General features: G+C 32.9%; 3 protein-coding genes and 1 non-coding gene across 5 annotated transcripts; 2 read left to right on the top strand and 2 right to left on the bottom strand.

The window, feature by feature from the left end:
- The first annotated feature begins 2,679 nt into the window (after positions 1-2,679).
- On the top strand, positions 2,680-3,578 carry LOC138338069 (uncharacterized). The gene is made up of 3 exons (XM_069288543.1): positions 2,680-2,808; positions 2,872-3,105; positions 3,306-3,578. Exons 1-3 carry the CDS (start codon positions 2,680-2,682, stop codon positions 3,561-3,563), a joined length of 621 nt encoding a protein of 206 aa, XP_069144644.1. The 3' UTR covers positions 3,564-3,578.
- Positions 3,579-4,697: 1,119 nt separating this feature from the next.
- On the bottom strand, positions 4,698-4,893 carry LOC112942107 (U2 spliceosomal RNA). The gene has a single exon (XR_003247986.1). It is a non-coding gene; the product is annotated as a U2 spliceosomal RNA (small nuclear RNA).
- Positions 4,894-5,853: 960 nt separating this feature from the next.
- Positions 5,854-10,104, bottom strand: LOC101259184 (syntaxin-22). Its single transcript, XM_004245900.5, is given in 8 exon segments — positions 5,854-6,318; positions 6,321-6,327; positions 6,881-6,981; positions 7,062-7,219; positions 7,420-7,494; positions 7,888-8,027; positions 8,258-8,351; positions 9,675-10,104. Coding segments are annotated over 8 exon segments (825 nt in total). The 5' UTR covers positions 9,863-10,104; the 3' UTR covers positions 5,854-6,256.
- A 5,337-nt stretch (positions 10,105-15,441) lies between these two features.
- On the top strand, positions 15,442-21,029 carry LOC101261352 (binding partner of ACD11 1). Of its 2 annotated transcripts, none has more exons than XM_004245908.5 (5): positions 15,442-15,816; positions 17,720-17,823; positions 17,925-18,000; positions 20,089-20,172; positions 20,250-21,029. In XM_004245908.5, the coding sequence occupies exons 1-5, from the start codon at positions 15,811-15,813 to the stop codon at positions 20,823-20,825; spliced, it is 846 nt and encodes a 281-aa protein (XP_004245956.1). In that variant the 5' UTR covers positions 15,442-15,810; the 3' UTR covers positions 20,826-21,029. The 2 variants fall into 2 exon arrangements, with proteins under 2 accessions (XP_004245956.1, XP_004245957.1); XM_004245909.5 differs by having other exon boundaries at positions 15,553-15,918.
- Positions 21,030-24,578: the final 3,549 nt, after the last annotated feature.

Genomic DNA, 24,578 nt, shown 5'->3' with positions numbered 1-24,578 from the left:
ATGAATACCTGATGATCCAGCTTCTCAGTTATATAAACAACTTGCATAAATATGGAGTAATGTACTATGCTTAGAACAATTAAATGTCTTTAAGATTTATATTCAAGATGCACAATTGTTCATCCTTATATGCAGCTTGGGCGTTAGTAATATTCAAAATTTACAGAAAACTGTAAACAGATTGGTGTTGCTGATGAAACCTTAGACTCAATTTTACTAATGCATATTTACGTTTTCCCCGTCTTCTTCAGGACCATGCACCTAATCTTGATAAATTATATGTTACATAATCCTAATTTAACAAAATGAAAATTTGGTAGACCCAGTGTTGAAGAGTTCACTGGACGACTGAAACATGACTTGTGAGACACTAGGACATATAAACATCATATTGTTAAGCTCATCGATGCCAGTGAGCCACTTTGACTGTCCAAAAGAGAGGAGAGAAGAACCTCCTGCAAGTATCCATCCTCCAAAAGGAAAACTCATTCAGCCATTAAAACTGTTTAAAAGCTGTGAGTAATCACTAGTACCTTGCATGTAAAGGTTTAGAAGATAATTAGAACTGCCCTGAATGATAGGTCTGTGTGCATTTGAAAGATATCGTAAATTGACAATAAAATGTGTCACCAATTAGCAAACTTCAAATCAAGATGGCTTAAGACATTTCTAGTGCCAACAAAGTTAGATTCCTCACATCTCAGGCACGCGTTCAACAGCACCAGTGAAGGATGTTTGCTAGACAAGAACAAATATTTTTTTTGGCAATGTATGATATACCCTAAATTTAATATGATCCAAGAATTTAGTTCTTCCCTTCACATGTAAAAAATTATGCAGTGAAAGAGCATAAAAAGCAAACAGAGCAAGGTCTACGAGGTATCCACAATCTTACTCTGTGGTACATAATTCAATAATAATATAGGTGTTTGAGCATTGAAGTATTTCCAATTCATTGTGACCTTTTTATGAGCAAAGTACCACAATTGCTGAACCTTTCCCTTCCTTGAGAATAATGACATTTGGATCTTTCTAATATTTGTGATGCGCGCAGTTACAAATGACTATGATTATGTTTTCTCTGAAAATGGCCTTGTAGCACATAAAGATGGCAAGCTTATTAGGAAACAGGTAATTCTAATGACTAGAATTTGATATCGTATCCGTATTATATTACTTGTGAATTCATATTCATTCTGTGACAAAACAAAATCTCGGATACTATATCAACTCAAAACAACATCCTTGTTGCCACTACTTAAGCACTTTGTACCAAGTTAAAAAGTCTCATGAAAATTGGAACTACTGAACAACTTGAAGAAATTTTCTATCTACCCATCTTCAATGTGCATTGCTTCTTTCGTTCTCCTTAGTTGTTGATTAGCAGGGCGATTTGTTTTGAATTGACACGACTTCCTGGTATGCGGGCAGAGCTTGTTGTCATATCTTGGAGATGAGAAGCTCAAGGTTAGTCAATACGTTTTTCTTATTTAATGAGAAAATGTTTTATTTTTGTTGTATTGTAAAGAGGGGAGCATACCCAACCAAGTGCAGTTCGATAAAGGCTTAGTGATCCTTCTAATTATTTGTTGTTTAGCTTAAGAAAAATAATTTCGTTGAAGTGATAAACTTGTCTCTGCGTGTATGCCTTCATCTATAAGATGAAGAATAATTTGCCTAAGAGCAAAAAAGAGAGATTACTATGTTATTTGTACTTTGTTAAAAACTGCTCTAAGGTGGTATTTCGTAAGTTTTCAAATCAATGTTTATAATAGTTAATAAAAATCTGAAAACTAAGTTTTTACAATTGTGTATGTTAGTTGCGTATAATTGGGTGAGAATTCATGTTTATAGCTTAGGTTCACCCAATTGAAGTAGAAATGAGTTTATATGTAGATGGCCAAGAATCTTGATGGGATGCAAATGATATGCATGAATTTTTTAACTTTACCCTCCATTACGTTGCTGACTTGGATATTCCAATAAAGAGGTAAGCATATCAAATTCTGTGGTGCTTGGATCCTCAAAAAATGTCGCGCATCCATGCCAGTCTGTCAGATCCTCCAAAAATTGTTTTTTGGAGGACCTGACAGACACCCGACAACATTTTTGAAGGATCCAAGCAAACATAGACCAAAGGTTAAATTATCTGCTTCGTTGTGACAAACTTCTTAATCATTCTTCTTTGTAGAGGAACATTCATTGAGTTCAGAAGTCGCATGCTAAATGTGTCGCCTCTTGGGAGGAACTGTAGCCAGGGACGAATTTGAAAAGTATGACAAGGTATAGATAACTGCTCTACTATTGCATATATGTTTTGCAGTAATGTACCTGCAATAGATTCTTTTTCTCTGTGATTTAAAGACAATTGAAACTATAATCAGGTACAAAAGATGCGCGAAACATTGGTATCAGTGCTTAGAGAAAAGTTTGCACATTTTAATCTCACCTTCTCCATTGGAGGCCAAATTAGTTTCGATGTGAAAATCTTTTAGCCTTTTCTTGTTCTCATTGACCGCTAAACGTTTTAAGTATTTGACAGATGATTTGGGGATCTTGATCATGATAGGTTTTACCCCAAGGTTGGGATAAGACTTATTGTTTGAGATACCTTGAAGAATTCAATGAAATTCACTTTTTTGGAGACAAAACATACAAGGTAATCTTTTAGGTACTGACATGCTTGAAGCTTTCTTATCATGTCCGCGCAAATATAAGAGTCCTGCTTTACATGGAAAGCTTATTGGTGAAGGCTCCCATCGGCGTCTGTCATCAGAGTCCATTTCCAGGCCTCCGAAATCTTGTGAGGTTATAATTGTTGAAAGACTGCCTTCTAGAGTCTTTGCAGATCCTTTTGAGCTACAACATTAGATTTTATGGGTTTCTAGCACTGCTACCCGTCATTTTGAGGCTTGTTGTTGTCCACGTTTTGTTGTAGTTTTCAGGGATGCTGCCGTATTTGGAGATACAAATTTAGAGTTGCCTTCTTTTCTGTCAAACCGCTCGCTTGTTGAGGTTCATCTGGAAGTGGGTACCAATTTAACATCACAACAGAAGGATGAACTGGAAATACACATGGAACTTCCTCTACATGCACGCTATCAGGTACATCACATAAATAATTCCCAAAATTATGTCGGAGTCTCTAAAATATGTTCCAGGCATCCAGTGTAGTCAGTCATTTTTACTCCCCTGAAATTTAAGTTGATACTTGTACAAGAAAAGATGCATTAAGTATGTAGGAAGCCATGAATATCTGTTAAGCTTCTCGACTTTATTGTAACATCCCGGCTTCTAACTGGCAGCCACTAGGACATGGATTCTCAAGAGTTGAATTTGCTTCACCTGACTTATTTCTGCGCTGCAACCTTGAAAGAAAAGAATATGACACGGGCTGTTTGTTTCTGCTAGACAAACAGAATGCTGAATCAATTGATACTCACCCTGTGTGGGAAGTACCATGTGGAAATCGAGAACACACTGAAGTTGTATCTGCTTTTACATTCATCTCAGCTCTTGTATCAGCTCTTCTCATCATTGTTGCCTCAATTAAATGCATCTAGTAATGTCTTTAAACAATCATGAGTAATTAACAAATGTAGCAAGTTTTTTCTTTCCCCCTTTTGGACTAACCATTGGCAAGAGAGCCTCACTAACCTTTATCAGTTTAGGCCGTTGCTTACTATGTTTTGAAATGCTTTGCTGCTTTTGCCATTTACTAATTTCTCAAATCAACTATTATGTGAAGACATTGTTTTTGCTGTTGGTCACTGATTTGAATCCAATTATCTGGCAAAATCATAACATGTGTATTGTTTTTAGTTAGAATTTTCTGTATACAAATTAATATCTGGAATGATGTTTGAGAAGGTTGGGAACTTGCAAATGCTATGTTACAGCAAAGACCAAAATCTATGTTGTCTGCCATTTTGCCTGCGTTTTCTATTCGTCTCAATAACCAGTGGTGTTTTTACCATAACTCAAAAAGCAGACAAGAAAAATAATGATAACCCTAGTTAACTGCTCCTTTTAATCCATCTTTTTTGACACAACCTTGAGATTATCACACCCTAAAAGCTCGTAATTACAGATGGGAGAACCCAGGGTTATTCAAGTTCCCCCACAGCTCAAGAGCTGATGTGGGACTCAACCCCAATACCTTGCACAAAGTGTGTGTGTATGGGGGGGGGGGGGGGAGGAGGGGGGTTGTTTCAGCTGGAATCATGTTTACGTGTTGTTGCTGTTTCCAGGATTTGTAGATTTGAACCTAACATAGTGTTTGTTTCTAGCTGTGTACGTGCCTCCAAAAGATTGCTATTTGACAACGTGATCTGTTTGAAATGTCCATTTTGTTTTCATCTCATTTCTCGAGCATATTGGATCTGTTTCAGCTTTATTGCTGGTTAATGTTTATAGATTGCGTTTGGTTTTCACCTCATTTCTCAAAGCTTATCGGATCTGTTTCAGCTTTTACTGGTGATGCATGTTCATAACTCATAGATTTGGCTGCTGTATCTGATTGTATTTATCTATTATTGATTCTTAGTGGTGATGCCTTCTAAAGTTACTGTATGCACAATAAGAAAGTGATTGCAAAACTTAGACTACTCAAGCACTTTGCTATCAAAATACTCAAATTTAAGACATTCGAAACAAATGAGATCTCATCAAATTGTAATAAAATTGTACTAGACTTGGTGGGGTGCGCCAGGCCCGTGCAGTAGTGCAACGCATGGGCGACGCGCAAGAGCCCAGGCAGCAAGCTACCTTGATGGACTCTTCCCCTTAAAAAATTGAGTTAATATCATGTGAACCAATGGTCCACATATCAGATATTAAACTGATAAGAACAGATACTACACTTGATCTTAGCCAAAAGGCCGAGAAAGGTATGCCTTTACTATGAAATGAACATTCCGTTATGTAGCAGTTTTCGGCTGTCTACACATTATCTTATTCCGATGTGGTATATGTAAAGGTCTATAAAAATATCCTCATTGTCTTTGCTTCATAGATATCAGCTGCTACCTTAGACTCAATTTCAAAATTTACAGAAAACTGTAAACAGATTGGTGTTGCTGATGAAACCTTAGACTCAATTTTATTAATGCATATTTACATTTTCCCCGTCTTCTTCAGGACCATGCACCTAATCTTGATAAATTATATGTTACAATAATCCTAATTTAACAAAATGAAAATTTGGTAGACCCAGTCTTGAAGTTCACTGAACGACTGAAACATGAGTTGTGAGACAGACACTAGGACACCCGTTATTTCTCAAGAGTTGAATTTGCTTCACCTGACTGGTTTCTGCGTTGCCACGATGAAGGAAAACAACCTAACACGAGCTGTTTGTTTCTGCTGTGTGTTCAAGAGTTCGTGCTTTTGCCATTTGTTAATTACTCGGATCAACTATATTTATACGTACAGCTTTCATAGTTACAAAAGGAACACATCCAATGATGTTTACATATGCTATTACAATTTTCACCGCCACAAATTGCCTTACTAATATGATTTCACAGCCACTTATAATGAAAAATATATACAGAATTACATATTTGAGACTGAACTTATTCATGGCGACCTTCAGTGTCCATAATATGGAGGGTATTATCTCCTACTAAATTCAGCACAAGTAGATCATAGTCCGGAACAAACTTCACCTGTCTCGCCATAAATTAGAACGTAAACCTAAGACTTCGATGATTCTTCTCACTTCATTGGTCACACAGGGTGGCCACAACCCTTGGGTGCATAAGTTTTATCTTATAATTACGGACACATCAGGTTGCTATACAAGAAATAGAAGCAGGAAACTTCTCATGCAAGATAATCCACCAGACAAGATAAACAAATCAACATATCCCATTAGTGATAACTTCACACACACACAAGCATCAATAAAGAATTGAATGTCATCTGGTTCAAGAGTATCCAAAGGGCAAATATAAGAGATTGCTCCTCAAACAAAAATAAACTGTTATTGACAGACCCACCAATACATGTCAGCAATACATCTTGCAAACACAGCACCAGGTTTACAAGTTGAACAGGAACCTTTCTTATCCCACCTCCCTAACTACACGACTTATCAACCATGACAAGAAGAACAAGGGTTGGGACAACCGAGCCACACTCCAGGATGCCTATTGAAATGACTCGAATCATAACAGTCACTTTTTTTCGAATCAAAGCACTCACTTCTGTGTCTGAACAGAGTTCGGGACCCTTCTCTATATCCCAGTAATCTTCAGCTCAGGCTGCAAGTACTACGATCACAATGAGGAGCACGATTCCGAAAATCACCAGGAGTAAGCAAGTCTGCAGAAAATGTTATAAGTTAGGGAAATCATTTACAGAGCATATATTGTTCGGTGTAAGGAATGTAAGTATAAAAAATACAAGTGGTACTCAGAAGGGAAAGAAAATACGCAATGTGATTGGTTTCTCAACCGGATTCGATATAAGGGCCATGTAAAAATAGAATGGACTGTATGATCTAAAAAAGGAACCATCTAAAGTATCCCAATAGGATGAAACCTACCACTGCCAGTCGTTTCATGACTTCCCTCTCCTATCATACCATCACAGTCAATATGTCCAGTGAGAACACTTGTCAAGACGGCATGTTAATCAAATTTGGACCTTCCATCTACTCTACCAAACATACTCTAAAATGTAGAAGGTATAAACTAAAATATTCCCAAATGCAAAGCACAACTCACCAACTTCTAAATGGTCCTACTGTTTTTTCACAGTATCAGAATCATAAACCTATTAAAGCTTTGACTTCAGCCAAAGCGATCATGCTTAATCATACCAGTCATAAGAGTTCTATGATCAGTAAGATGAATGGTCATATGTGAGACAGTACCAGAGATGAATTTGATCTTTGGGTCTTTGCAGCTTTAGCAAGTTGCGATCTCCCCTGTGCAGTCGCAGCATGAGCATTCTCAACGTTAGAACCAATATCATCTGCAGAAAACAGAACTGTAAATATCAAAGGACATTCCATATAGAAATTTGGAATACTAAAACAAAACAAAGTGACCTACCAATCATAGCTCCTTGCTCATGAACAAGCACAGCAAGGTCCTTGAAAATTTCATTCACTTCACCAATTTGTTGTTGTATTTCTTGTATTCCCTGCTCTCTTTCTTCGATGATTGCTTCATTAAAGGCTATCTCGTTGTCCAAAAGTAAAACCTCTTGTCTGCAACACAACAAATATAAGTTACTTTTAAGAAGCACACTCTTTGAACAAGCCAACAAGGAAAGAGCAAACAAATTAATCGAATCATCATGGTGTCTATAAACTTAACGCATAGCTGAATTTAATAATTTATGATATTAACAATCTCACAGATAAGCACAAAATTTAAATAAATCTTCACAAGAAATCAGCTAACTGACCTTCTTGATTCCACAAGGAGAGCTCGCTGTTCTGGACTCTTTCCCGAAGAAACATCTATCTCACTGGCTGTATAACTGTTTACCAAAAGATGACCATACCCAAAAATGAGAGGTATCAATAAAATTGATGGCAAAACATTTCACTTGAGATTGTAAACTAGAGAGAATGAATTTATCATTTCCTGCGGTCTGAGGCAGAAGTTGCCTATATGTATTATTTTCTTTATTATCATGAAAGAGAACATGCGGCACAAGGTCCGACACTGCATGAATAATGCACCCACCCCTCTACTGTTCTCCACTTAAATACTAGGAACCCCAACATGCGCTTGACCACACATCCCATGTTGCACTCTTACCATCACATAAAAGCCCTAGGGGACATCGCTTATATGTATTTCATACTTTTTATACTTTTATAAAGTTGACAGAAATTTCATATGATAAAGTACCATCAGGAAAACTTACCTTGAAGGAAGAACTGCTTGGGGAACAAAAGGTGTATATGCTGTCTCTCTCTCAGCTGCAAGCCTTTGAGCCTTTTGAAACTCCTTCAAGACTGCTTGAAAATCTTTAGCAAGTTTAGCATCTGTTATTTTCTTGCTAGCCTGATAGAAGAAAGCAGGAGTTTATAGTTAATAGTGAAAGAGAAAGTTAAAGAGTGAAGAACAAGAAGTAAACATAAGCCTAATCAATCAAAAATGATGAGAACCTCATATATATAATGAGGACAGAAGAAAACGAGCATGTGTATTCTGCAAATATATGTCATGGAAATCCATACTGACAAAGGAAAACACCAAGGAGAAGAAGAAATAGGTGAGCTCTTAATACTTACACTGACTTCAACACGATGATCTGTTTCGCTGGCTTGCTTAAGTTTTGCAGATGTATCTTTCACTAACTGCCCAATATGTACCCTCGTCTTGTGCCTGTACTTGAGAAAGTTAGCATAATCCCCGAGTGAAACTAAGATATTTAATCCAGTGTTAATTGGTAGTATTAATTAGTACGAGATAACAGCAAAGCCACATATTGGCTAACTAAACACAACAGAATCTCATTATTGCAGCACCATGCTGGAAAACAGAAATTGAACCAGAAAGGTAGTATTGACTATAGATTCTGTTCAAGTGATGGTCAAAACATGCCAGATTCCGGTTCATGATTGCCGCATATCACATTTCTCCTCACCCCACTTATTTGCGGTGAACCATATTACATTCACTTATCACATGGGAATGAGCGACGCAACATTCAACCACATTCCCATTCTAGAGGCAATGATAGGCAAACCTCTTCCCGTAAGAACTCACTCAACAACTTGAATACTATTTTGTAGAGTATTGCACAATAAACACTGTATGCACACACAAAGAGAAGTTTCAATATTAAACATAGTAGGCTGGCAGCATTTTAAAAGAATTTGTTCATATAAAAGTCTAAGCGCAAACATCCAACTAGTTAATCCCTTTTCTTTTGAAAAGTTACACTAGTTAATACTTTCAGTAAATCAATTCCAGTTTGAGTAAGTAGTGGAGCAAAGCCTTATTTAACCCTCTAAAAGGCACATGAACATAAAGTTCAAACTTTTTCCCATAACATGTATATAATTAGCCTAAAAACATGTTTTATCATTCATCAGAACCATATACTGAACAATATATACTTCCCAGTCATCCACACGAAGTACAGGTGGACAAAAAAACTGAAAATGGTTTTCTAAAATTTTGATTTATAATATTTTTGCAAGCTTACTGATTTTCTCTATATCAAAACTCTCAAAGTGATCAGAAGAACTCATTTGCACATGTTCAGTGATAATTTAGACATCATTTTTAGTGTGTGCCCATGTGCTGAGGCCTTCCTAAAGAGTTTCCTCAAATGCAGAACATCAGTTTCAAGTATAATGCTCTTTCTGACTCTCTGTGTGTACGCTAAAACTAATACAGGAAGAGTTATAAATTCACGAATTCACAGTAAAAGATGAAATCGCCTAACAAAAATACCACAAAACAGTATCAGTTGACCCGGTCTATCTCAATAAATGATTATGGCTAAAGTGCGACCTCAATCACCACAAAAGCTATAAACTTGTCTCAGAATTAATCCATCAATTGACAATACAGTAAGTCCACAAAACATCAAATTCAACAAGAAATGTAAGCAATTCCAACTGTATTAAAAATTGCAAAATTTCATCCAAAAATTCAGCTTACAACTTCAATTTATCGTACAAAATTTCGAGAGCTTACAACTTCTCACGCAGCTCGGGTGTATCTTTGGGTGTTCCAAGTGTATTGACCAGCCTTTGAAACGTTGACACAGCAGTGTTAATCTGGAAAATTCCAGAAGCCACAGCTTGAGTTGGGTCTTGCTTACCATTCATATACCCTCTACGGGGCCCCAATGGTCGACCCGCTTCAAGATCTTGAAAACTCATCTCTTTCTCTTAATATACAATTGGAATCCCCCAAAATTCTCCCACAAAATCCAGGAATCGGAACCTCTACACAAAAACTAAAACAAAGCACCGATCCAAATTTCAACAGGGAAATGAAAACCCTAGAATTTTGGGGGATTTGGGAGATTTGGAAAGAGGGCAAAGAGATGGAACCTTTGGGGTAAGGGAAGAGAGAGAAAATTGGGCGTGAATTGAGGGAGGAATTCAAGGAACAAAAAATTTTATTCTTTTATTTATTACTTCACCTTTTACGTGTCAACCTTTTTTTCCCTTACTATAATTAAAATTAATTTAATATTAAATTCCTTTTTGCTCTTAAGAAATATTTTTTCAGCTTCAATTCATTACTATAGAATTTAAAAAAGAAACACAGAATTTTAAAAAATTTAATCTAAAATAAGTCAAAGGTATTTATATGGTTAGAGATTAGAGTATTATAAGTAAAATGAATATTCTAAAGTTAAATTATTGCTCCTTCAATTTCATCTTATATATCATTTCATTTTATAAATCATTTGGCAATACTTATTATTTTATATATTTTATGCATAAAGTATCATATTTTACCTATTATATTCTTAATAGAATAAATAATGAATTTTGTTATTTATTAATAAATATAATTTTAAAAAATATTAAATAAATATAGAAGGATAAAATTACGTTAGTTCTTAATAAAATACAAAATAAAATTATAACTAAAAACTAGAATAAAGAAACTATTAAAAATATAAAATATGTCATTTGTAACTCATAAAGAGATATGTCATTTGTAACTCATAAAGAGATTGAAAAGAGGAGTAGTTTAGAACATAAATTATTATTTTTTTATTTTATAATATGGAAGAAAATAAATAGTGGGAAAGGGACACAATGATTAAATATGCGTTGGGTGGTGGGGGTTAGGTTTAGCGGGATATATTTTTGAATAAAATAGTAATAAATCAGCGCCATGTAATGGCCGGCTAGACTGGTGTGGTTATATAATGTGACAGGTGGATATTGTCGGCAGCTTTATGCGTATGTACTTTGTATATTTAGCTGTTCATATTAGAATTGTTTATAAGACATGCAACACATTTTCTAGTGTAATCAAATAAGCAGTGATGCACGACGCAACAGAATTATAGAATTATTCCATCGCCGTAATGAAATGTCGGGATGGATGTGTAGGTATTCCATCTCATAATACTTTCTTCGTTTCACGGAGATCTAATTTAATTTGACATGTAATTTTAAAAAATAAAGAAAACTTTTGATCATATTTAAAGTTATTTCAAATGTATAAAATTGTCTTTTAATATACTGATTTTAAACATGTCATGTGAAAAATTGTTACCAAAAAAAAAGAAAGATCAATCTTTTTTAAACTAACTAAAAAAAGGGAAAGAGATCATTACTTTTTAAACGGAGAAAGTATATAAATTAGAAATGAAGATATTAGAAAAGGATAAAATATGAAAAATGAAATTGAGATCATTCAAATATATAAAGACGGATTGAGAGATTGACTATAGACAATTTGAGAGAGGCAAAGATCAATTGAAGAAGCATTAGAAAAAGATGATTAAAATGATACAATATATTTTTTATTTACTTAAAATTTGGATAAGAGGTTACGAAAGAAACGAAGAAAGTTACTAGGTAGCAATGTATTGTGTTGATATTCATCCTTATTACTAGTTTAATATTGTTTTTGTAATTTTTTTATCTTTTGATTTCTATTACTTTGAGCTTTGAATGTATTATTTTGTTGTAATTTTTATTTAAAAAAATTATTATATATATTTTTTATTGTGCTTCCATTATTCTTTTTATGTACTGCTTTAAAATGTTTTTCTTTGAATTACAAATCATTTATTAGAAATAACTTTTATACTTCGGAGAGAAGATTAATATTTGCATAATACTTAAAATTCATTTTTTTTAAAAAAAATACTTGATAAAATCACACTAATATTATTGTTATTCTGTTACCTCTCCTTTGACATATAAATAATAATGATAAAAAAGAACTCTATTTAAGAACGTTCATCTTTAATATAAAAGGATAGCTTCAAATTGACTCCACTAAAAATAATGGAGTACACAATAGTGTTGAGTATAGAGAAACATCACACGAAGCTACATTATATATCCAAGGACCATGAACAAGACTTAAAAGAGTATCAGAATGACAAAATAAGAAGCTACTGCTACTACAATAGAAGCTCTCTTTTTGTTTGGAATTGACAAAATAGTGTTGAGTACAGTGTTTTAAGGGTGTCTAATTAGATGCTTTTTATCGAAAAATTAATTGTATATATATAAGTAAAAAAAATATTTGTAACTGTTAAATTTAACATGTTGGACATTATGAATATAATGTTGCGGCTTAGCACTGTGAGGCTTTCCTTACCTACATTGTAGCTTGTAGGCGTGAGTTTGATTCCTCATAGCTGCTCTTTACAATCATTTTTAATAGAACACTCCTATTTTATTATTACTCTAAGTTGTTAACTTTTTTCTCTGATTGTCTAAGCTAATTAATCACATTCTTAATTAGAAATCTAGGTTTAGTAGGTTATTGAATTTTCAATGAATTTGATTTTTTATTTTTTAATTAAAATTTGAAATTAAACTTAAATGTAATTATTTAATTTAATAAAAATTATTTCTATAAAGCTACTAAAAGAAAAAAAATGAGTTTTTGGCTAAAATCATCCCTCAACTGTAACTTAAATCTAAAGTACATCCTTGTATTTATAAAAATGAACAAAAGACATCGTTGATCTATTCAAAAAGTTGCAAGATTCATTCTTGTGTCTATTTTCTTTTTAAGAAACTCAGGCCATCAACAAAAAATGTGTCAAGTCGAATGATTATATGTACGTACGTTCATTAAGTTAGTCAAGTTGGGTGACTTTTTTTTTATTTTTAGAAATTGAGAATTAAAATATTCAGACAAAATATATTCAAATTCTTAATATTATTTGTAAAAAAAATTGTCCAAATACAACTACATTTTCAAAAATTTCAAATAAAGTAATTATTATTTAATTTTCACAACAAAATGCCTACATAATTTCACTAAATTACCGGTATTTTTATATATTGTATAAAATGTGAATTGCATTGTCGATATAGTATATATGTACTATATATATATTTTTATTAAAGAGAATCTCTAAATAGTTGCACATAATATTTTTTAAATATTTTTTTTTTTTTGCATAATCTTTCAAACAATTGGATCCTACTGTATATATATTTCAAAACTTATGTATTGTTGCAAGTCAATTTACTTGATTATGCAAAAAAAATAAAAATATAAACTAACATCACACAAAATTTAAATTATGAGAATAAAATATTTATTTTATATCCATATCCTTGTTCTTTTTGGGAAATATTGATCTTCTCGATGTAGCTAAGACAAAATCAAATTAAAAAAAATATTCTTTTTTATTTGTTCAATTAGTTTCTTAACAAAAATAGACTGAAGGATGATTCTTGTTATTTTTTGAATAGTATGAAAATGTTTTTTCTCACTTAGATAATATAAAGATGTACATTAAATTCCAGTCATAACTGAGAGATGAATTTAGTCAAAAACTCACACAAAAACACATGTTTGATTTTGCTTCCATTATTCATGTCTCGTTATTGTTGTGATCATCATAGATTAGTGAAAGCTTGAAATATAAAAATGATTTAATTTTAAGCTTAATTCCTCCCCCCCTCCCCCCTCCCACCCCTTATTTTTTGTTTGTTTGTTCACTTTATATTAAATTAAATACAAATATTAAAGCTAAAAATTATGCAATTTGATTTTTAAAAATTTGAAATATTTATTCATAAAAAAGGTAATATTAAAATTACACAGTTCAAATTTAATTTTTTCAAAATGCATTCATCGAAAAAAATTGCTTATGTAATACTTGGACAACCTTCGTAAAATTTTTCTATAAGACATGTGAGAGTATGAATATATATTGATCTATCCAGATTCAATTATTATTCAATAATGTTATATCACTTGAATAATTCTCAATTAATTGAAGAGTTCAAAACTTCACTAAAGAAAAGATATTCCTTTTAACATATAGTTACTATCTTTTGAATAGTAAATAAATTGAAGACTTAAAATATTTTTCTTTGTCTTAGCTCTCTCTTTCATTACTCTGCCCTCAAAACGCAAATACAATATAATATTTTTCAACCTCTCTTCTTTTTCTCCTCTTCGCAACACAAGAAAGAAAAGAGTATTTGATAAAAAATATACTTAATTATATTTTCGAAATATGTTTTTTGACAGAGAACGTCCTTCAAGTATTTGCAAGTTAATAACTTTCATCTTTCTATCAGATATCGTTAAAAAACTATAGAATCCTATATAAAAAAACATGTACAATTTACATGACTATGAACAAAAGTGTTCAGGCGTAATTTCATAAAAAGCATATGAAAGAAGAATATTAAAATTCTTGGACACCATTGCTTTCTGAAACAAAAAAAAATGTTAGAAAGGTGTAAAGATACATAATGTGCTCTATTTCTCATTTATAACCGCAAAAAAAGTTGAAGCTTAATTATCTTTACTTTTCTCAAAATCAAATTACAGTTTAATCAATAGTTTTGTTTTTGAAACAATCTAATATTGAGGTCATCAAAATTTTGATTGTGTCTCGCGTTTGAGTTTCATTCTCCATTATTGAAAGTCTCCAACAAATAACGATACTAGCATATTTAGTTGAGAAGAAACATATTTCAATTGATTTTTTTAAAAGATATTAAATCACATGAAAAATAAAAAATTAGAAAATTATCAAATTAGAAGATTTTGCATAATGCTAAACACAATTATCAAAAAAGTTCACAATAATAATTTTAGCGTATCTCAAAATAATAAATATTAATCGGTAACTTAATTGTTATGGAACCTAATAGTTTTCTAATAAATTTTAATCAAAGAATAAAATTGTTAATTTTTTAAATATTTAAAGAATATTTTATGTTAAAAAAATATTTTAAAATTATAATTTAAAATTCCGATATAATTTAAGAATGATCGTGACCAAAAACCTGAAAGGAATCATCATTTACATAAATATAGTATTTAATTCATCTAGTAAATGAGGTTGTTGTGGATATTAAGTGAGGTAGATCATGTAGTAGTGATTACGACATTTAAGCTTTATTCCGGTACTAAGTGATTAAACATGCCTTAATGATTACATAAGTTAAATACATTTTGTTCCAACAAAAAGTATATAAATCCTTATTTTTAATTCTAATTTTCCATTTGAGTATTTAATTTTCCTTAGATGGGAATTTTATCAATATTTAAAAAAGCAGCTTGTACTTTGTACATGTATTCGTTTTGAAAATATTCTAAATTTCAAAATGTGAAAATAATATGTACCAATTTTACTTAATAATTTATAATAGAAATTGTTTTAAGTTTTTGATATTATTAATATTAATTTATCTTACTTTTATCAAATCACAAAAAAACTTGATTGAACCTCAGAATTTGAATACCACCAATAAATTGGACGGAGTGCTATTACTGTTTTATGTTATTTCCATTAAAATTTAGATAATTTAAAATAGTTTTTTTTAAGAAATTAAAATATAATTCGTTTTTATCTAAATTATAAATATGGAAAAAAATATTAATGTGATGTAGAAGAGAAGTAGTATTAAATAAGAGATTAGTCAAATTATCTTCTACTTTATTCAGTCGTGGCGTCAATTTGGAAAAAGTTCACCCGTCACCACCGTCAACGCCGTTAATTCTCGCCGGCTCTTCATTCTCTAAACTCCGTCAACCCTCAATTCTTCCCCATCTCCAAAATCCTCATAAATCCTCTCTTCTCTCTACTCCTTTGCATTTCATTCTCTCCAACATCTGATTTTTTCCGATCTCTCATCGAACTGCTGCGATGTCGGTGAGTAGAAGCTACATTTTGAGTATTCCACTTGCGATTTTGTTTTTCAAGTTTTGAACGGATTTTTCTGCTGGATATTCATCTGATTTGATAGCTTTGAAGGTTGCTTCTATTGATTGCTTTTGTTGAAGTTCAGCTACGATTTTTTCTTGTCTTCTTAAATCTTCGAGCTCTGAGATTGAGATGTTTTGAATTATCTGATTACTTCAAATATAAGCTACATTTTGAGCATTCATGTTGCGATTCTGTTTTATAAGTTTTTAACGGAATTTTCTGCTGTATATTCGTCTGATTTGATAGTTTTGGATGTTGCTTCTGTTGATTGCCTTTGTTGAAGTTCAGCTACGATTATCTTTGAGCTCTGAGATTGAGATGATTTGAAGTGTCTAATTACTTCAATTATAAGCTAATATAGCTTTTTAAGTATATTTGAAATATTTATGTTACTCGTATATTGTTATTGATTTGCTTGAAATCGTCAAAGTTGAAGCCATCAAAAGGAGTATAAGCGACATTGTTGGAAAATTTGCTGTAATAGTATAAAAGTATAAGATTTGCGTTTATTTAAAAAGTTGACTAGTTAAAAAAAAATCCTGGAAAATGTTAGTTTTATGCCTTTTTCATCTGAACAAATACTGTGTATTATCGGAGTTCTGGCTTATATGCGACATATTCTGCATTTGATTAATATAGTAATCATATCATAAGTTGACCAAGTATGGATCTCTAGCTAGTTGGAGTCGACTAGTCGACTAGATCCCCTCTACATTCAGTCAACTCTATTTGAGGCCGTATCATTCATGTACTTGTATATAAAAAAATTCTGATGTCTAGCCAGCTTAAAGATAATTGTAATTCGATGAATCCTCTATTCTGCGGATCATGCAAATAAACAATTCCTGCACAAACAATTTGAACTTTTACAAAAACATGTTTGGATTATGAGTATACTGACATGCATTTTCTGGCTCAAACTGTAATTATTTGACTACTATTTCTAGGCCAGATCACTTTTTTATTTTTATTAGAGGAATATTATATTCCTATATACATGTGTGTTAGAAAGGAGAGGCTGGAGGAGATAAGATCGGTCATCCTCAGATTTGAGGTGGCGTAGTATAATACTAGCTTTGCTACTTCCCATGCTGGTTTCCTAAATTGTGCGTCAATTATGTGAAATTTTGTGCCGTCAATTATGTGAAATTTTGTGCTTAAGGAGACCAAAGAAGTTAGACCAACATCTTCATATGCAATGTTAAGTCACAGGTGGATGTACAACGTCTTTAAGGCCAAGGGCATTTTCATACATGAGATATCAAATAAAAGTTGATTTAATATTCATAATTGCAATTTCATGACGTTCTTCTAAAATGACTAGTTCAAAAAACATTACTTTGCTCTTTGTGTGAAAGAGTATTACAATAACTACTAGGCTTTGGTCCCAAATAAGTTGGGGTCATCTAATTCAAAACGAAGATATGAAAGAGTATAAATTATCACTAAATTACATTTCCAACAATGTCAAGCAGCAAAAATGGAAAAATGCATGTTGAATAGGAATAGTGGAGTTGGGGAGTATGTTAATTAGTTTGCGGAAAGGGATCAAAATAAACGGGTGTAACTTCTCGTTTAATCAGAATCAATCAACCTAATGCTCAAACATTTGCTGATAAGTTTCAATTCAAGACCTCTCTCATCATATCTTACTCCTAATAGTCCCAAATCTTCATTTTAAATTACTATTACACATCGTCGCATGATCGTTTTGCTTTGCATTTTCTATTTTGTTTTAAAGGATGATAAATGTTGTTCGAATATGTCTTATTGTGGATTACATATATAACTGAAATGTTGAAAATGAGACTGTCTTCCCAAGCTCTTGACAGTGTGCTTTCATGAGCAGGTGAAAACTGTTAAAGTTAGCAATGTCTCCTTAGGGGCATCAGAGCGTGATATCAAGGAATTCTTTTCTTTCTCTGGTGATATTGAATATGTTGAGATGCAAAGGTTAGCGCTTGAGGTTGTTTACCATTTTCTTTGAGTGAATTCGTTCGTTAGTTTGTCATTAACACCACTTTTTTTTTTTTATCTTTTTTCTTACTTTGTAGTGATACTGAACGAAGTCAAATAGCATATGTTACGTTCAATGATTCTCAGGGAGCTGACACTGCAGTTCTTCTTTCGGTTATCATCGTTCTCCCTATCAGTCAAATTTTACAATTTGTTTCCCTTACTCTTTGCATTATGCTTATTTGTGGCTGGGACATCAAGCTGATAATTTGAAATCTGAAGATTGACCATTGCAACAATGTTTCCTCCTATGCGCATAAGTGCATTTATATCAAGTAGTATTCATGATTATTTTCTTCATTAATGTTCTGGCGAATTACTATTTGTCATTTTAGCATGAGACTGAGATGGTAGTTTTCACTGCTAGAACAGTTATTTTCTAGTAACGAACCTCCATCATGGTCTCGTGCCTTCTTTATCTCGTCAATATGCTGTTTGCCGGCAGATTTCTTTGCCATGTTTGACTCTCTCTGTGTGTGTGTATATATATATATATGTATGTATGGATATAATTTTTATTTTATGTTTGACTGTATAAAGATATGAAGTAATGACTTAAGCTAATTGACGATGCAATTGCCAGACAAAAAACTTTTTATTTGAGGCCATTGTATGTATTCATTTAGATAGTTCTTTGTTTTAGTCATTTAAATTTTTAAAGCTAATTTAAATTCTTGAAATTAGTGCTACTACATAGCCTGGCATTGGGGATGTTGCTTTCGGTTTTCATCTGCAGAAGTCCAGGTTCTCACTTAAATGCTTATCTAAGCATGAGAGTTTGATTGTAGGGCAGACGATTTTACTGCAGGGTTCCCTTGAAAATACTAGGAGCGAGTTTGGCTAACTCACCATATTTGTGTTCCCAAGATAAGTTATCATATAAATATTATTGGAGAAAAGGGAAAATAAACTTTCTTAGGGCTGTTGGAATTGTGTAAAATTCTGCTTAAATAGGTTATAAGGAGGGAGGTGCAAAGCTGAAAGTCTGAAGTTTTTATAAGGAAGATCAAAGATGGTGTTCAGTTGTAGTAATTCTTGATTTATGTTGATTACGGAAGAATCTTATTTTAGGTTCTATACACAAACTTAACTCTTCTCCTAATGTCAATTGCTCATATGTTTATTAGTTTGATGTTATGCTATTTCTCCATCAAAGACCGTTAAGTCTGGTGATCTGCACAAAATTGTCAGATACTTCCAAAACTTTGTTAGATACTTGTAAAAGTTTCTCTATCCTTTTTCGTTCTAGGGAAGATGTTAGTGTTCAATGGAATGTTAACATGAGCTAGCACTTGGTAAATAGACTGAACACTGAACTGGAGGTTTAACATCAGGTCAGCATTGAGTCCATACTGTGTGAAGGCTTAAATGGAAGGCCATTCATGTTGGTCTCCTTCTCTTCCTAGGTATTGTTGGGCTTTCTAGGATCAGAGGGTATTCAATGAATGCAACCTTTGGCTTATGTCTTTTTTAAAAAAAATTATAAAACTGGTTTCTGGGTCATCTGGGGTAAACTAAACTATTCAGCTAGATACCTGCATCCTCCTGCCATGGCAGGTTCAAGGTATCTTTGCCTATCACGCCTTAGGCAGATTGAAAGAAATCAGTTGACTTGTTTGCCCCTTGCTGTGAATCGAACACTGTCTGTTGCAATTTCTTTTCCAGCTTCCTTGACCATTAGGTCAGAGATTTGGGTGTGAGCTTTAGCAGATCCCTAAAATGATAATGTAAACTCTTTCAAGTTATTATTTCATATTATTATGATGCAAGTGAGGTATTAATTATGCCAGAAGCACCATACTGCATTTCAGAACAGTGTCATGTATATCCTCAATGCTTACCTCTACCCTGTAACATTTGAAGTTTATATGTTGACAATTCATCTTAAAAAGGGTATTAACAGTTATGATGTAATTCTTATGCAAACAAGTGTATTCTTCCAAGTGGTTGATTTCATTTTCTTTCGAGCCTTTTCCTGCAAATTCTTTTGTAAGGGCTCAAAAATTCTGATACATCGTGAACTTTTCTGGAAGCAAGAAAGTGTCGGTGGCAATACTTGTGAAATAAATTTGTAGTTTTTCTCACTTTATTCCTAATGGCTATCACTTCTCCCTTTCAATGTGGAGATTGTGGTAGGCCTTGAGTGTTTACAAACATAGAAACAAGAAAGAGTTCTCAATAGTGTGATTGTATTTATTTCAGGGTGCAACAATAGTTGATATGTCTGTTACGGTGACTTTGGATCCAGTTTACCAGCTTCCTCCTACTGCTTTTACAGCATCAGTGGTAAAAAGAAATAATATACATACATGTCCTTTGAACATGAAAGAACACTTTTCTTATATGATATTTGTGATCTGCAGCCAACTGGAAAGAAAAGTGCTGGTAATTCAGAATCCGCTTTTCAGAAAGCAGAAGACGTTGTTAGCAGCATGCTCGCAAAAGGTTATATCTTAGGTAAAGATGCTGTAGGGAAAGCAAAGTCTTTTGATGAGAAACACCAGTTGACCTCAACTGCAACTGCTAAAGTGGCCTCTCTCGACAAAAAAATTGGTCTCACTGAAAAGATAAGCATTGGTACTTCCATTGTTAATGACAAAGTTCGAGAGGTGGATCAGAAACTCCAAGTTTCTGATAAAGCAAAATCAGCACTTTCTGCAGCTGAGCAAACAGTTAGTAGCGCTGGATCAGCCATTATGAAAAATCGGTATGTTCTGACTGGGTCCACTTGGGTAGCCGGCGCTTTTAGTAAGGTTGCTAAGGCAGCAGGGGAAGTAGGCCAGATGACAAAAGAGAAAGTGGGAATGACAGAGGATGAGCAAAGGCAGAAAATGGTTACTGATTTCGCACAGGTTCATTTATCTGAGTCTCCGAAAGCTTCCGAGTTCACAGAACATCAGCCAGCCAAGCCTGCACCAGTACAAGGTTTAGTCCTTTGAGTTGAAGGCCCTTGTAAGAACTATCTTTGAAGACTTCCACCTCGTACTACATTTCATTTTGCAATCCACTGTTTTATAAAGAAATGGCAAATGTAAAACAGTATGTCCAATACAAATATTTAGATGATTTATTTTGTATTTGTGCTTTTTACTGCTACAGAATTTGATTGAATTGAACATCAATGGTATTTCCAAGTAGATAAATTTGCAAGTCTTTTGTTATGCCTTGACAGACATACACGTGCTCCCACCCTTTTGCACTTGAAGTTTCATCATCTTTCTTGTTACTTGCATGAGACATCCTTCTTGACTTCAGTAAATTTCCATAGATAGTATTTAAGGATATACTTCTGTGGAGTAAATGACCTAACATGCGGATTGTGTTTTACATCGAGTGAGGCGGTTGCTGGGCACCTCTTTTTTACTGGCATTGCAGAATTCTATTTCGGCATTTTTTAGCATTCTTTTCAGTTCATTGGGTGTGAATGCAGAGTATTTACCAATGCAAAGGGTATTCTGTATTGGCCAAATTTGAAGCAGGGCACACTCTTATTAGTGTGTGTAGTTCTTTAACATTGTACTATAGGAAAATCAGATGTAATTTAGTCATGTATGCCTCAATCCATCTATACTGGAGAATGCCCAATTATTCCAGGTATTTAACGTTTATGTTGCAGTCTACACTACAAACATCTGAATCGGGTTTTGCTTGAAACCTTTAGATCAAAGTCTTGGAGACGTTCTTCACATGAGTACATACAACCTGGTTTAATATTCAGTGTTAAGGATGTGCTTTTTCCTTTATTTAAATCTTTGATCAGACTATCAAGAATTCTTTGTTCAACAGGTTCATAATAGCTTCAAGTTTATCTATTTTTTTAATTGTCAGGAATTCAGATAGATTTGTTTATCAAATTAAATATTTCGAAATTCTATGTCAATCTCCATGCTCATTTGTTGAACAAAGGATTTGATCACTACCATTTTCTCCTCTTGTCTATTTGATAGGCTTAGATGTACACAACTTAGGAATGACATGAACTTCACTTGAGAAGCCTTCAGCAATGGGGACCAATAGCACTATGGAAGTAAAGGGGACAAATCAAGTCGCAAATAGTAACCCTTGCATATACTTGATTAGGTTTTCTACCTTTTCCTTTGATTCTGGTCTCTAAGATATAAAATTCATGGGAGGATGCGTTGAGGGCTTAGTTTAACTAATAAAGGTGGAGGGAATTGTGGCTTAGGTCGAGTTCTTCACCATTGAACTAAGCGGGGTATTTAAGTGGAGAGGCGGAAGGATGGACTCTTATCTCCGAATTTTCTAAGGCTGTTGTTGCCTTGTTGGTCCTTACTCTGGCTGATTAGTTGTTGGTAAGAGTTATGCAAGTATATATATATGATGTATATCTCGAATAAAATAATACAAAAATCTCTCATAATTTATACATATATTAGTTATGTGAAAAAAGAAAAATATTAACCAAATAATGTATTAGCCATGCTATGCTTTCCGGTGAAAAAAACCCAACCAATTATTATACAAAAGTAGGCTAGATTCTTATGCGGATATCTTCAAAATTTTGAAAACTACTCTACATATTTTAGAAATTACATAAAAATTACTATAAGTCACAGGAATGAACAATTCAAAATATTTAATGTTAAGGCGCTTACAAGTAAATCATGATAAAAGATTTTCAGATTTTATTCCTGAAATTAAATTTGTATCATATAAATTGGGATAAAGAAAGAATCAATTAGCAAAATTATGATAATCCAGTAGTTTAGCTACTTAAATTTTCAGCTCAATAGCATTTGGAGTTTTAGGTTAGTTAATGTAATTTATAGGTCTACATTGTGCTATTAAAGTATAGGTATCGAGTGTTTGACCAATCAAAACAATTCCTCTTTTTCTATCTTTTCTTTATATTTCTTCCCTATTATATTTCCACCACCCATTGTTACTCGAAAATAATTTAAAGATAAACAAGTAAAAGTTTAGCCCAAAAAAAAAAAAAAGGTCGAAAGTGACATGTTTGTGACTTAAAACACAAGAATCCTTCCATAAGCAAAAGAAACAGTTTCTCCATTCATAGGATGCTTATCTGATAGCAAACTCTTTTTAGCTTTGACAAAAAATCAGTAGGGCCAGAAATTGCATGCAATATAATAAAATAAAAAAATATAGTTCGTGGTGTCCTTGAAATGAACTCGTGATAATGGACTCCTATCACAACTCTATTTTATTCGGTGTTCGATATTCATTTGATTTTAATTTTTTTTTTGATTTAAATTTATATTGTAAAACCTCATTTAGGAGTAAAACTTTCTAGTAAAGATAATTTTATATCTAAAGCACGAAATTAACCTCTTATCATTTATTCCTACTGCAAGTCTGCTACCTCCTATAAAAGAGAAGCTAAATGGTTAGGGACAAAATCAACCAACCTACCATGAGTATCTAGCTATTTTTTTTTTCAATGATGATCTGATGGGAAAAAAGTTGGATAGCGTAGCAGTTGGTTCAGTTTTATATATAATAATACAAAGAAATTATACATTATTACTTCAATTATTAGGACTACAGCCAATAACATTTGACACCTTGGAAATTTAGTTTGTGTTTTAGTAGAGACTTATTTTCTGTTTTATAATCTTATCCTTTTCCACTCAACTTCCCACATAATATACGTCATAATATCGATAGGTGGCGCAGGGTAAGACTGTATCTAATTTATAATAATTTATATGTTCACGTAGACTTAATAAGTTTAATATTTGTAATTAAATTTTATTTAGACACTTGAATTATGACTTGTTTCAATTGAACATTCGGATATATGTGATAAACTGTTCTTATCAAACACTTTCAATACAAATTGTGTTTTCAGATATCTAAATTATTAAACGTCTTAACTTCATTGATTATACAGATTAACTTCAATAAATCGTAGAACCTCAAACTGTTATGGTCAATTATTAGCTCTGGGACTCAAGGTGTCTAACTTTAGTATTATAATTGAACACTTATAATTGTCTCTAAGTTTCTTTGTTTTATTTTTCAATTGTCTTAAAGTTGCTACAGTGAAATATGAGTGTCCACCAACAAGAGATCAACAAATCCAGTGAGACAAATCTAATCAACTTCCAAATCTCACTTTATAAATCCATATCGAATGCTGTCCATTTTATGCTTAACTTCAGTTTTCAAGTGTTCTTTTTGCCTATTTGTTCAAACATTCTATCATGGGTCAAATGGTGGCATGACGAAATTTAATCAAACTTTGATGCTCACTCAAATTTTAACATTTATAACAAATTTTAGAGCATACTTTTATCGATGGACGTCTTATATTTTTAATTAAAGTTGGGAGACCCGAAATATATAACTGGGATTATGAGGTGATCAACATGTTATGTTATTTAACCTTAAAAGTTACCACTCAATATAACTGCACAATTCTGTGCCCCCTTTTGCCCCGTCTTTAATATAATTCATCCAAAATCACACCTCAAAAGTTAGTTATTAAGGTGAGAAAGTCCACGACTATATAAGTCTCACATTAGCTTCCTATTAAATCGAGGTAAAGCCTGAATTACTTCTCAAAAGTTAACTAAACTACATACGTCCCACATTAGCTTCCAATTATTATCAACATGAAATTCAAGTCTCAGGAGTTAACAAAATTTCACCCCTTCGAGTTTTCTTGTGTTGCTCCATTTGAAGTTTGTCCTGCCATTTTTCACTGT

The sequence above is a fragment of the Solanum lycopersicum genome, chromosome 8 (genome assembly GCF_036512215.1).
Source record: "Solanum lycopersicum chromosome 8, SLM_r2.1".
In the NCBI taxonomy this organism is placed as follows: Eukaryota; Viridiplantae; Streptophyta; class Magnoliopsida; order Solanales; family Solanaceae; genus Solanum; species Solanum lycopersicum.
This window is presented reverse-complemented; position numbering and strand designations above follow the sequence as displayed.

Bases quoted from the DNA above. Each gene is read 5' to 3' on its own strand.
- LOC101261352 (XM_004245908.5), top strand. The intron at 17,824-17,924 runs GTTAGCGCTTGA...CTTACTTTGTAG, and splicing joins GAATATGTTGAGATGCAAAG to TGATACTGAACGAAGTCAAA. The intron at 18,001-20,088 runs GTTATCATCGTT...TATTTATTTCAG, and splicing joins ACACTGCAGTTCTTCTTTCG to GGTGCAACAATAGTTGATAT.
- LOC138338069 (XM_069288543.1), top strand. From the start codon at position 2,680: ATGCTTGAAGCTTTCTTATCATGTCCGCGCAAATATAAGAGTCCTGCT. The intron at 2,809-2,871 runs GTTATAATTGTT...CTACAACATTAG, and splicing joins GGCCTCCGAAATCTTGTGAG to ATTTTATGGGTTTCTAGCAC. The intron at 3,106-3,305 runs GTACATCACATA...TCTAACTGGCAG, and splicing joins CTCTACATGCACGCTATCAG to CCACTAGGACATGGATTCTC.